General features: G+C 43.0%; 1 protein-coding gene across 2 annotated transcripts in view; it reads right to left on the minus strand.

The window, feature by feature from the left end:
- Positions 1-12118, minus strand: part of ROCK1 (Rho associated coiled-coil containing protein kinase 1) — a 228886-nt gene that overhangs the window by 10513 nt on the left and 206255 nt on the right. Inside the window, exons 27-28 of one of the 2 annotated variants that reach the window (XM_073631444.1) lie at positions 11069-11234; positions 868-944 (exon numbers count right to left, since the gene is read on the minus strand). In XM_073631444.1, the coding sequence (XP_073487545.1) occupies positions 868-944; positions 11069-11234 (243 nt within the window). Of the gene's footprint in view, positions 1-867; positions 945-1283; positions 1352-11068; positions 11235-12118 lie in introns of those variants that run through there. The other variant, XM_073631445.1, reaches the window with a different exon arrangement.

Raw genomic sequence — 12118 nt, forward strand, 5'->3', positions numbered from 1 at the left:
GGGGGGGGAATGTTTTGCAGTTATGAAAGTTCAGCAACTTTTCTATCAAAGCTCTCACTCCCAGAAAACTGCAGTGACACTGCTGCTTCCACATAGATAGCAGATAGCTATAGATAGATATAGATAGCAGTGGTCTCTCTTTGCACCCTGCTGTCCGTGCCCTGGATTTTAAGCTGGTGTAGGGAGTGCTTTAAGCCTGGTACATAATCTGTTTTCTTTTTCGTTTAACCCAGCAGGCTGAATGAAAAAAAAAACAAACTGAGGAGCTTGGGAGGTTGTCGCTGTACTAACTAGGTGATGTCAGTACAGCAATATCCCCTTCAGAACTATTGTGTTCTGATAAAGGAACTGCCCCCCACCAGCACACAACGTTCAGCACTTGGATGCCAATCGCATGCTGGTTTTCCATCATGCCCTTTGGGCCGAATGTTGGCCAGATTCTGTTGAACCAGCCACTATTCGGCCCGGGTGTACCAGGCTTTACAGCAAATCTCATAGTAAGACATTTACACACACCTTTTTCCCCCTCATCACCCACAATGTATCTATACAGCTTTAAATTAAACTGCAACTGGGCTTTAAAAAAGTATTCATTCAAAACAGTTATCAGCTTCGGGAGAACTTGTAATTTAAAGAATATGGAAATGGACATGTTGCTTCACATTTTTTTTTAGTATAGGCATTACCTTGACTATTTACGGATAATTAAAATTAATAGAGCAACCAATAAAATGGATACTTCCCTAAAGTGCCTAAAGCAAACAGAAAGCTTATTGGTTGCAACGAGTAACTGCACCTGGGCACTGCAATTCCTTAATAAATAGGCCTGTAAGGAAAACCTTCTGAAATACTTCACTGTTCACATACCTGTTTCTTCCATCCATGCCTTTTAATGTTCCCTCTGTTGGGTATAGAGAGCCAGCCTTCAATTCTTGATTCGGATTCTAAAAACAGATGATGGTTCTGTTTAGTGATTTGTACAAGCCACCATGCAGCCAGAGCTTTGTGCGGGATACTGGAACATGCAGATATGCAGCTTGGGAAGGCATGGCAGGAAAGATAGCAGAGATGTACACTGGGCTCTCAAACACTTCATGCCCACAAACAGATAAAGAACTTGCAGATAGTGGTTCAAGTTGAACATGGAGTGTTTAAAAAACCAAGACAATATATCAAAAGGCAAAAGTAAACAAAATACGAGCACAACTGAATCAAAGACCAGAAATCAAATCTGGAAGCAGAAAGTGCATTAAGCTGTCCGAAAAGCCAAGCCACTGGTAAAAGGCAGTTCCATTTACTCACAGAAGACAAGAATAGGAGAGAAAGAAATAAGGAATGCAGGTAGACGCGACTAAACGGAGAATAAGAGACAAACAGTTTATTTAGTGGGAAAAAGAGGTCCACTTCATATAAAATGTGTTCTATGTCAGAGCTAAGCATACTAGTTGTCTATCAGTTAACAACATGCCTAGTTCTGATAGTAACTGGGTCCCAGCTATATAAGGTAACTGTAACATCCCCTCACCCTACCCAAATAAGCACTGCAATGACACACACACACACACACACACACACCTACGAAATGATGGTCCAGCAACACCACTGAATGCTAACAAAATGAAAGAGAAGATACTAAAACATTTAGATGCGTTTTCAACACACAGATTTGTTTCCATTACTGATAAAATAAGCATTTATTATGGTTCATATATCATATTTAAAAGTTACTTTGTTCTAACAGTTAATGAAAAGGATGATTGTTAGTACATAAGATCTAAACCTCCAATGGTGTTGCTTTAAAACATTAGCAGTGACTGAATATATATTAAAACAAAACTACTCATTGGAAGATAATAGTGCCGACTGGTCGTTATGCCTGATGAACACAGACATATGGCAGTTGCAGTGTGCTGAAGGGTGAGATCCCCGACACTTTCCTGCACCCAGGTAGGCTCATGTGCTGCATACAACCCTTAAAATAAGTCAATGGCTCTAAACGCCCATGCTCAACTAAAGCCAATTGTCTCTGCATCCAAATTTACATGCGCAAGTGTTTATGGCATTTATCCCCAATTGTGAAAGTACCACCTTTGGGGAGACATGCAGCATGTGCAGGTAAATGCCCAAACAGGAGCAATCGGCATTCACCGGAGCATGACTGCGTACAGCCATTCATTAGTACTAGCAGCTGTATGTGGCACGTGTGGCTTTCTTAGAACATGAAAAAGCCAGGAGTTTACACTTCAGCAAACATGGAGCTGCTAAACGTCTATCTGCATTAAAGCATTTGTTAACCCAAAAAAAAAACAAACCCTGTTCCTTTAAAGCATGTTATAAAGCACAGTGCTTGTGCTGTGTATTTTGGCCCCCTGAAATACCTGGCTGATTCTGCCAGTTTCTACCCTCCCCTCTGTACGCCGACTCCGATAATATCAGGGCTGCCGAGCCCTGACACCGTTGTCCGCGTACATGCCTCAGTCATACGCTGCTATCGGCAGCTCTTCAGTCTCCCTCTGTCCTTCTCCTCCCCTCCCTCCCAGCCATCTCTCACTATTGCATATCTGCTCCTCTCCCACTGCTTCAAAACTAACTGATCTGTATATCACCCTCTCTGTCACATAAAAAGCTGCGTCCTAGTGCCTGTGCTTTATAAAAAATAAAAAACACACGATTTCTACCTGTTTTAACAGCGTCTTCCAGCGATCACATGACTCCAAGCTCTCTGCTCCTCTACTCCCTAGCTGACGTCAGCAGTAGAATGTCGGCCCCGCCCACTGGAGATATCATATGGGGAGAGCCTTATTGAGAGAGTCATCTTATCGCTGGAAGATGCTGTTAAAACAGGTAGAAATCTTTTTTTTTTTTTAATATAAAGCATAGGCACTAGGATGCAATTTTAACTGACAGAGGGGATGATATACAGATGAGATAGTGGCTTAACAACCACTTTAAGCTGCAGACAGGTGGAATCAATACTTAGCTAAGACACCTATTCCACCTCAGCAAAAGTGCTCTTTAAAGAAACCATATCACTTGTCAATCCACAGCAAAGTGGCAGCATCCATGTAAAGCCTTTTAGCTCACAAACTGATATATTCAAATATTAAAGAGGAAAGGATCGCCAATACTTCTGACCAGCCCAGGAGATTAAAAGATAAAGTATGGCCTCAGCCTACATGTCTCCACTAAACCATGTTCTCCCTGTGCTTGCGTGGGTCTCCCCTGGGTACTCTGGGTTAGTCAAGCTCACAGATTAACTGGCTTGAGTCAAAAAAATTGCCCTGTTATGTGTATGTATGAATGGGAGTTAAGGACTTTGAATTGTAAGCTCTTTGAGGGCAAGAACTGAGGCGACAATGAACAAAACTTCCATATAACTGCATTGGTATTTCAGTCTGGAAATGTTGACTCTTAAGCCATAATATACAGACATAATATATATTTCACCTGAAAAGGAAATCTGAGTCACTAATTAGTAACACTATTTCCACAAATATTGCACAATTTGGGTGTTACTTAAACCAGTCTCATCTAGGTCTTTTTAAACGACTGAAAAATCAAGAAATTAGTTATGAACATATGATAAATAAACCAAGCTTTAAAAATTATATTTCATGAAGGTAGCTGCTAACATTTTTAAGTTTGAACTCCAGCCAAAACTGGTCTCTGGCACAGGGAGTGAAGATAATGCAGACATCACATACCTGACAGAGGTGACAACATGTCAATATATACAGTGCCTTGAAAAAAATGCAAGTTAGACTTACCGGTAACTTGTTTTCTAATAGGCTTTCAGGACAGCACCCGAGAGATCATGGCTCCTCCTCCCACAGGAAACACCTCATCAATTAAAGTCTTTAATAGAAGGCCTCCACATTGCTTCCATCAGTTGTTTGTAGAGAACCTCCGGCCTCAGCTGCAATACATAAGCGACAGTTATATCATAGTATTACAGCAAAATAAAAAGGGCAGGTTACTGCTGTCCTGAAAGCCTATTGGAAAACAAGTTACCGGTAAGTCTAACTTGCATTTTTCCAAAACGTCTTTCAGGACAGCACCTGAGAGGATTATCGAGACTTACTCCATTTAGGGTGGGACAACAGCCTGTAAGACTTTCCTTCCGAAAGCCTGGACCCTAGCCGTCATGAAGTCTAACCTATAATGACGGGCAAAGGTAATCAGACTTGTCCAAGTAGCTGCCTTACAGATTTGTTCGGGGGTGGCACCAGCTTTTTCTGCCCAACTCACCGCCAAAGCTCTTGTAAAATGAGCCCGGATACTCACTGGACTCTCTTGGCCTGTAAGAGAATAGGCTTCTGAGATGGCCACTCTCAATCATCTTGCAATGGTTCCTCTGGAAGTTTGTCTTCCTTTTTTAACACCAGCAAATAAAATGAATAGTGCGTCTGAATGTCTAAAGTCTTTTGTGACTTCCAAGTAACTTAAGACTGCTCTTTTAACAGCCAGGATATGGAATTCTTCTTCCTTCTTACGATGGTTTATTACAAAATGTAGGAAGTATCTCCTGGGTTCGATTCTGGATCGAAGCGACCTTTGGTAAAAAATTAGGATCCGTCCTTAGAACAATTCGATCTGAAAAAATGGCTCCCTGATTGATAAGGCTTGTAGCTCACTGACTCTTCGAGGTCCCATACTGGTCAACTTTTAATCAACACGGGTCTAGACCGGGTGAGTGCTTTAAAGAATCTGATCACTAAGGGTTCTGATGAAATAGATTTTTCCAAAAATACCCCCAGTGCAGCAACTTGAACTTTGAGGGTACTGACTGCTGGGCCCTTGTCCGCTCCATCTTGCAGGGATTCCAGAATAGAAGAAATCTGTTTTAATGATTTGCCAGACGGATGCTGTACACCAGGAGTTGAAGACTTTCCAGACTTTGGAATATATTGCTCTGGTAAATTTCTTTCTGCTAGATAGGAGGGTAGCAACCAATCTATCCGAGAAACCTTTTCTCCTCAAGAGCTGCTCCTCAGAAGCCAAGCTGTGAGTTTTAGCTTTGCTACTTCCTGGTGAAGCAGGGAAACTTGTAACAGCAGGTCTTGTCTTAACGGAAGGTGCCAATACGGTTTTAGTTGCATCTGTAGAAGGGATAAAAACCAAGGCCCTTTGGGCCAGAAAGGAGTGATGAGGATTACGGTCGTATCCTCTTTCCGGATTTTTGTTATGACCTGAGGGATAACCTGAAACGGGGGGAATGTGTAACAGAGGTGAAATTTCCAACTCTGCTTCTGGTTCCCCCGTCTGTTTATGTAAGCCACTGCCGTGGCATTGTCTGACAGGATCTGAGTATGCTGTACCTGCATTTCTTCTGCAAAGGTCAGTAAGGCCATTTCTATCGCCTTTAGTTCCCTCCAGTTTGAGGACCTCAGTGCTTCTCTTGTGGACCACAAGCCCTGAGCCCACCAACCACTCATGTGAGCTCCCCAAACCCAGGAGCTGGCATCGGTTGTTAGCCTTACTCGGGCTGGGAAGGACCATAACAGGCATTCTGAATATCTTGTCTGGTTCTTCCACCACCAGAGACTCCTTTTTACACTGTTGGGGATCTTCACTAGTGAATCCGGTGAATCTTGCAGGTGATCCCAGGTTTTTAACAGAAAACTTTGCTGAGGTTTGAAATGGAGCTTTGCCCACTGAACTGCAGGTATGGAAGAGGTCAGGGTTCCCAAAGCTGACATGATCTTCCTGATGGACAGAAGCTGACTGGACTGTAACAGTAATACTGCTTCTACCAACCTTTTCTGTTTTTCTTCTGGAGGAAATATTTTTTGCTCCCAAGAGTTGATAAGGAAACCCAGGAATAACACTTCCTGTGAGGGAATCAGATTTGACTTTTGGAGGTTTAAGATCCACCCTATGAATTCAAGGTGAACATGGGCTCTGACCAACTTTTCCTGAAGATCTTCTCTGGTTTGAGCAAAAAACAGCAGGTCGTCCAGATAAGGAATCACTGAGATTCCTTCTAGGAGCAGAGGCGCCAATGCTTCGGCCATTATTTTTGTGAACACCCCTGGGGATGATGACAGACCGAATGGGAGTGCTCTGAATTGCAGATGTACTACCTTCTTCCCTTCTTTCAGTGCTAACCTCAGATATTTCTGGGACCTGGCGGCAGTAGGAAAGTGGAGGTAGGCATCTTATAAATCTATTGATGCCATGTAGCAACCTTGATTCAGGAGGTTTTTTTACTGAGAAAATGGAATCCATCTGAAATATTCTGTACTCTACTGATTTGTTCAGCATTTTGAGATTTAGGATGAGGCAGAACTTTCCTGAAGGTTTCTGAACAAGGAATACATGTGAGTAGAAACCCTGGAAGAACTCCCCTGTCGGGACCGGAACAATGACTCTCTGGGATTTCAGTTCCTGAATTAGGGACTTCATGGCGAAAGCCTTGACCGGATCTCTCAGAACGTTTGTCACCAAGAATCTTTTTGGAGGTTCTTCCGTGAATTCTATCACGTATCCCTGGGAGAGCATATTCACAATAAACTGGTTTGAAGTAATGGCTCTCCACTGAGGAAGAAACTCCTGGAGTCTTCCTCCGACCTTGAGGGGGAGTCACTGCTGTTTTCCTGTTTTTTCTTGACCGGAAATACCTTCTTTTTATCAGCCGTACGGTCAAGAATCGACTCTAGCTCCGAACCGAAAAGCAAATCTCCTGCAAAGGGAACGCTACACAATCTGTTTTTAGATGCAGCATCCCCTGGCCAAGTTTTCAGCCACAAAGCCCTCCTAGCAGAATTCGTTAAAGCTGCTGACCTGGCTGACATGCGAATCGATTCTGCTGAAGCGTCCGCAATGTATGATATTGCTGCAGACAAAGTTGTAAAGGAGTCCAGAATCTCCTGATTTGGGGAATCAGCCGTAACATGGGCCTTCAGCTGGTTTACCCAATGTTCTAATTTCCTTGCAACACAAGTTGTTGCCATTGCCAGTTTTAGATGGTTCATCACCGATTGCCAGGTTCTTTTAAGAAGCAGGTCCATCCTTTTATCCATGGGTTCCTTCAGAGTGCCCATATCCTCAAAGGCGAGGTCCGTAAACTTCGAGACCTGGGAAAAGGCAGAACCCAATTTTGGAACTTTGTTCCAGATAGAGTCAGGATTTTCCTCAAATGGAAATCTTGTCCTGTGAGCCCGGGAAAGAATGGCTTCTTCTCAGGTTCCAGACACTTTTTTTTAATCATATCTGTGATTATTGAATGTACTGGAAAAAAAACAGCCTCTTGAATCTCCTAGACCAGCGTACATGTGGTCATGCAGGGAGAGCTCCTTCTTTTCCTCTTTTATCCCCAAACTAGCATGGATTACTTTCAGGAGTCCTCCAACCTCTTCTAGCAACATTTTTTATTTAGAAGCGGCATCCGCTTCATTTTCCTCCTCCTCAGAATCTGTTTCATCTGGAGCGAGGGAAGCTGGTTCTTTGGGATATCGGACCCCCTAATCCTATTAGTATTTGAGAGCCTTGGGTTCTGAAAATGGCTGCAGAACCCCGGGATCCCCTGAAGGATCTGGTTCCTCTCTTAGGTTTGGCCTAAAAGCTTGAAAGGTGGCACGGAGCTCATCTTTAATGGTTGTAACTAAATCGCCACAAATGGATGGAGACTCCTCCCTGACTAGATTTGCAATGCAATCTGCACAAAGCGTTTTGGTCCAAACTTCGCTTAATTTCTATTTGCAGACAGGGCACCTTCTCTTGACTGGTTGAGCAGAACTTTTGGCCTGGACAAACAGAAAAAAGAGACAAGGAACCACGCTTAAAAGGCTGCTACACAGCACAAATAAGACACCCAGGTGCACTAGGAAAGACAACATCTTACTTCCGTGTGCCCAGCAAGCCACCACCACCAACTAAGGTCCCCTGTTGCTAGGCAGATATGCTAACACTAGCCACTGCAAAAAACATTCCCAGGGAGATGGGGGGTGGGGGGAGGGTGAGTAACCCTCCCACAGGAGAAAATGGCCCAGAGTAACAGAGGACACAGTCCCTTACCTTAGCCTTGCTGGTGCCTTGGCTTGCCCCCTTATCCGCTGCATCGCTATCCATAGCTGTCTGCGGACGCGTGGTGAAGAGAAAACGCCGGTTCCAGATTCAAAAACGCCGCTGCGCTGACCTGGAACCGGAACTTAAAGACACCGGGTGACACTGCCCTCTCCCCCTGTGCGGCTGGAAAGGATGCCAAACGCCAACCTGGATGTGCTGCCTCTTCCTATGCGGGACGTGGCCAAGGCACTCCTCGGCCACCAGAACCATGGCGGCCGCTCCTTCCCATCGCTTATCCCGCTATGCAGGCATCCAGCGGGTAACAGAGAACAACCGCCTGTCTGGAGAGTAAAAGAGAAGCAGCACTCCCGGGCGTACAGGCTCTCCCTGAGCACGGGAGAGGGAGCCCACGGGACCATCCAACAGGAGGTAAGTGGGAGGATCAAACTCCCAGCAAAAAAAAACAAAAACAAAAAAAAACTTAACAGTTGAGAACCTGTGTCTCCCAGGAATTCATGGCTCCCACCAGAGGTGTTCCTCCAGCTGGAGAAAACACAAAAAACTGATGGAAGCAACGTTGAGGCCTCCTATTTAAGACTTATTGATGGTGTTTCCTGTGGGAGGAGGAGCCATGATCTCTCAGGTGGTGTCCTGAAAGATGTTTTGAAAAGTATTCATACCCCTTGAAATTTTCCACATTTTGTCATGTTACAACCACAAAGATAAAAGTATTTTATGTGATAGACCAACACAAAGTGGCACATAATTGTGAAGTGGAAGGAAAATGATAAATGGTTTTCAAATTTTTTTACAAATAAATATCTGAAAAGTGTGGCGTGCATTTGTATTCAGCCCCCTTTACTCTGATACCCCTAACTAAAATTTAGTTAAACCAATTGCCTTCAGAAGTCACCTAATTAGTGTAGCACGGTTCCCTTGAGGACTGCTTAGATTTACCTGCTCATCTGCCCCGCCATGACCCTATGAACCTTCCAACCCACCTGACACTCTGGGTTCAGACATCTTTCACAAGCACCTTTAAATGACATGTCACACAAGTCAATATATTTGTATTATCTCAGATTTTACTGGAATAAGCAAAGTAGTATTACTTTACAAAAGGGAAGGGCAATAGATCAACCGAGTTCTGGATAACAGCCCAGACTCGGTAGAGGAATTCCCCCAAAAACAGCTTAAGAACAGTTTAACAGTGAGAGCATACAATACACACGTATGTACAATGAGATACCACCTAAAACATGACCTGTAAGACAATAAAGGTTTAAATGTTGAATGCAGTTAGTTACATTCTAAAGGGGAACCCCGGGCCGGCTTATTCAACCTTTGAATCCTAATGATAGATCAGACAGAATAAGGATAGTGTAGGGCCCTTTAAAATAGCAACAGAAATGTTCAAGGTGCAGGCCTGATAGTCTTCACCAGCATCTGGAGCTCATTAGATTATATCCAATAAGGCACAGTGTCGTTTAACAGACTGACTGGCTTAAACAGGCTAAGGGTACTCCTAGAAATGGTTGTAGGTAAAGGTGTCTATGTACAGAGTTCAAATAGAATTAGCAGTAAAGTGTTCCCAAGGTAAAAGGTGTCCTTTTCAACCCTTCTGCTCGCTGTTGACCAAAATTGAGAAATTTCTGGAATATTGGCAGATGGATATTCCATCTTTGGATAAGGAGGACTGAAGAACTGTCTAAAACAGGGTCCCAAACTGGTAATATCTTTCAAAGATAAGCTGATAAAAGCTGAATTCCTACATTGGGTCTATTATACCCCTGTTAGGTTGCAAAGAATCTTTCCCTATAAGAGATCCTGTTTGCGCCCGGGGTAAACTATGTCCTGGTTTCTATCTTCATATGTTCTGGGAATGCTCCTATGTTGCAAGATTCTGGGCTGAGGCCTTTGAGGTGTTAAACAGCAGGTTACAGCTGACTCTCCTGATCACTCCATCATTAGCACTGTTGGGTACCTCAGATGATGAACAGCGATCTCACAACACTAAGTTATTGATAGCATATCTCCTACTATTTGAAAAAAGAAATTTTGATGAAGTGGTCGTCCTCGTCCCCCCCAGGGTATTCTCCTGGGAGGCTATGGTAGATGCTGCCCTTCCTATGTACAAACTAACATATCAACTGGGGATATGTCCCTGGAAGTTTGATAACGTTTGCACCTCCCGTTAACTGGCCCGTGCGCAGAAGTGGGGTAGATGGCCTGGGTGTGGGGTTTGGGTTACATGTCATGTATGCTGAAAAAAGAAGATGTACCAAGCTGGTAGAGACATACTCAAAAAGACTTGCAGCTGTAATTTCAGCAAAAGGTGGTTCTACAAAGTACTGACTCAGGGAGGCCGAATACAAATGCATGCCACACTTTTCAGATATTTGTAAAAAAAAATTGAAAACCATTTATCATTTTCCTTCCACATCACAATTATGTTTCACTTTGTGTTGGTCTATCACATAAAATCCTAATAAAATACATTTACGGTTTTGGTTTTAACATGACAAAATTTGGAAAATTTCATGGGGTATGAATACTTTTTCAAGGCACTGTATCAAGACAATCTTTAGAAATCTTCACAAGTCTCACACTCTGAAGATCTAATCTCCATCCCCAACCCCAGACCAAGCTTCTAGTGCCTCACACTTAAATGAGGCCTCCATATTCAAGATGCAGTACAAGGAAAGGGTAATCATCCCCACCAATGCACTGATGGAGATAGGCAGCATGCGTTTAAAAGCTAACACTGAAGCTAAAAGATAAATCTGGCCTCCAATACATGACAAGTAATAGAGGGATATAGTCTAGTTCGGGTCTTGTGAAGCAGTAGAGACCAAGTATATTTAATTCCACCTAAAATATGCTCGATTTACAGTTCCCAATTTTGACACAATATTGGCCTTTACTTTTAGTCATGTGACAAAAAAGTTTAAATCTACTATTTGTCAGGTAGAGATAACTTTCTTTTTAAACATACACATATAACATACCATACTCGTACATATCAGAGAGATTGTTAGAAAAGCGTATTTCCAGCACTTACCCCCTATCATGCCATCTGCTTCATCTGGCTGCAAACTGGCAACACTTGTAGAGTCCATACGAAGCTGTAACTCTGCCAGTCTAGCACGTAGCTGTTCAATGTCACTTTCTTTGCTGTCTAGCTGCATCTGAAGCTCATTCTTGTAGTTGCTTTCCTCAGTAAGTTGCTACAAAATAGAAATCAATACTTAGGAAATGCTAATGTCCAAGTTAAAAGCTGTATAAAATTTACTTAAAGTTTTGGCTCTAGGCTACAATAAAGTGCAAGTAAATATTAAAACAAAAACAAAAAACAAACACACACACTTCTATTGCGATTACACAAAGGATTTCAACCACTAGGTAAATTCATCTTTAGGAAAATTAAAAAGATCCAGATTTCTTGGCCAAAATATGATTGGCACCTTTAAAACAGGTGGATTTTAGCAGGGTATGGATGAGAGGTGTCCTCACACCCTTCCTGTATTCCTCATATGGGACACTGGTGTCAAAATGACTGCTTTTGTATAACAGAGTATTTCATTTTCTTTTGCATCCTTTATTTATGAGTAGCGTTAATATTTACCATTCAGATCAAATAGGGGTCACATGTAACAATACAAGATAACAAGGTCGACAAATGTCTTATGACATAAGAGTATTCTATTTGCATACATAATGACATAACAAAAATCTGACGAGCAGGTACCCACATTGCATGGTTTGCTACATTTCTTACTATTTGGGTAGGGAAAAATATAGGGGAGAGAAAGGCATCGGAAAGTATTCTCTTAGGCCCCTTTCACACTGTGGCGGGATCGGTGGTAAAGCGCTGCTATTTTTAGCGGCACTTTACGTCACATTTGCGGGGGTATTCGGCCGCTAGCGGAGTGCTTTTAACCCCCGCTAGCGGCCGAAAAAGGGTTAAAACCACTTGCAAAGTGCTGCTGCAGCGCTATGCCGGCGGTATAGCCGCGCTGCCCATTGATTTCAATGGGCAGAAGCGGTATACAGACCGCTCCTTCACCGCTCCAAAGATGCTGCAGTGTGAAAGCCCTCTGGGCTTTCACAC

Source organism: Aquarana catesbeiana, linkage group LG05, assembly GCF_042186555.1.
Source record: "Aquarana catesbeiana isolate 2022-GZ linkage group LG05, ASM4218655v1, whole genome shotgun sequence".
Classification (NCBI taxonomy): Eukaryota; Metazoa; Chordata; class Amphibia; order Anura; family Ranidae; genus Aquarana; species Aquarana catesbeiana.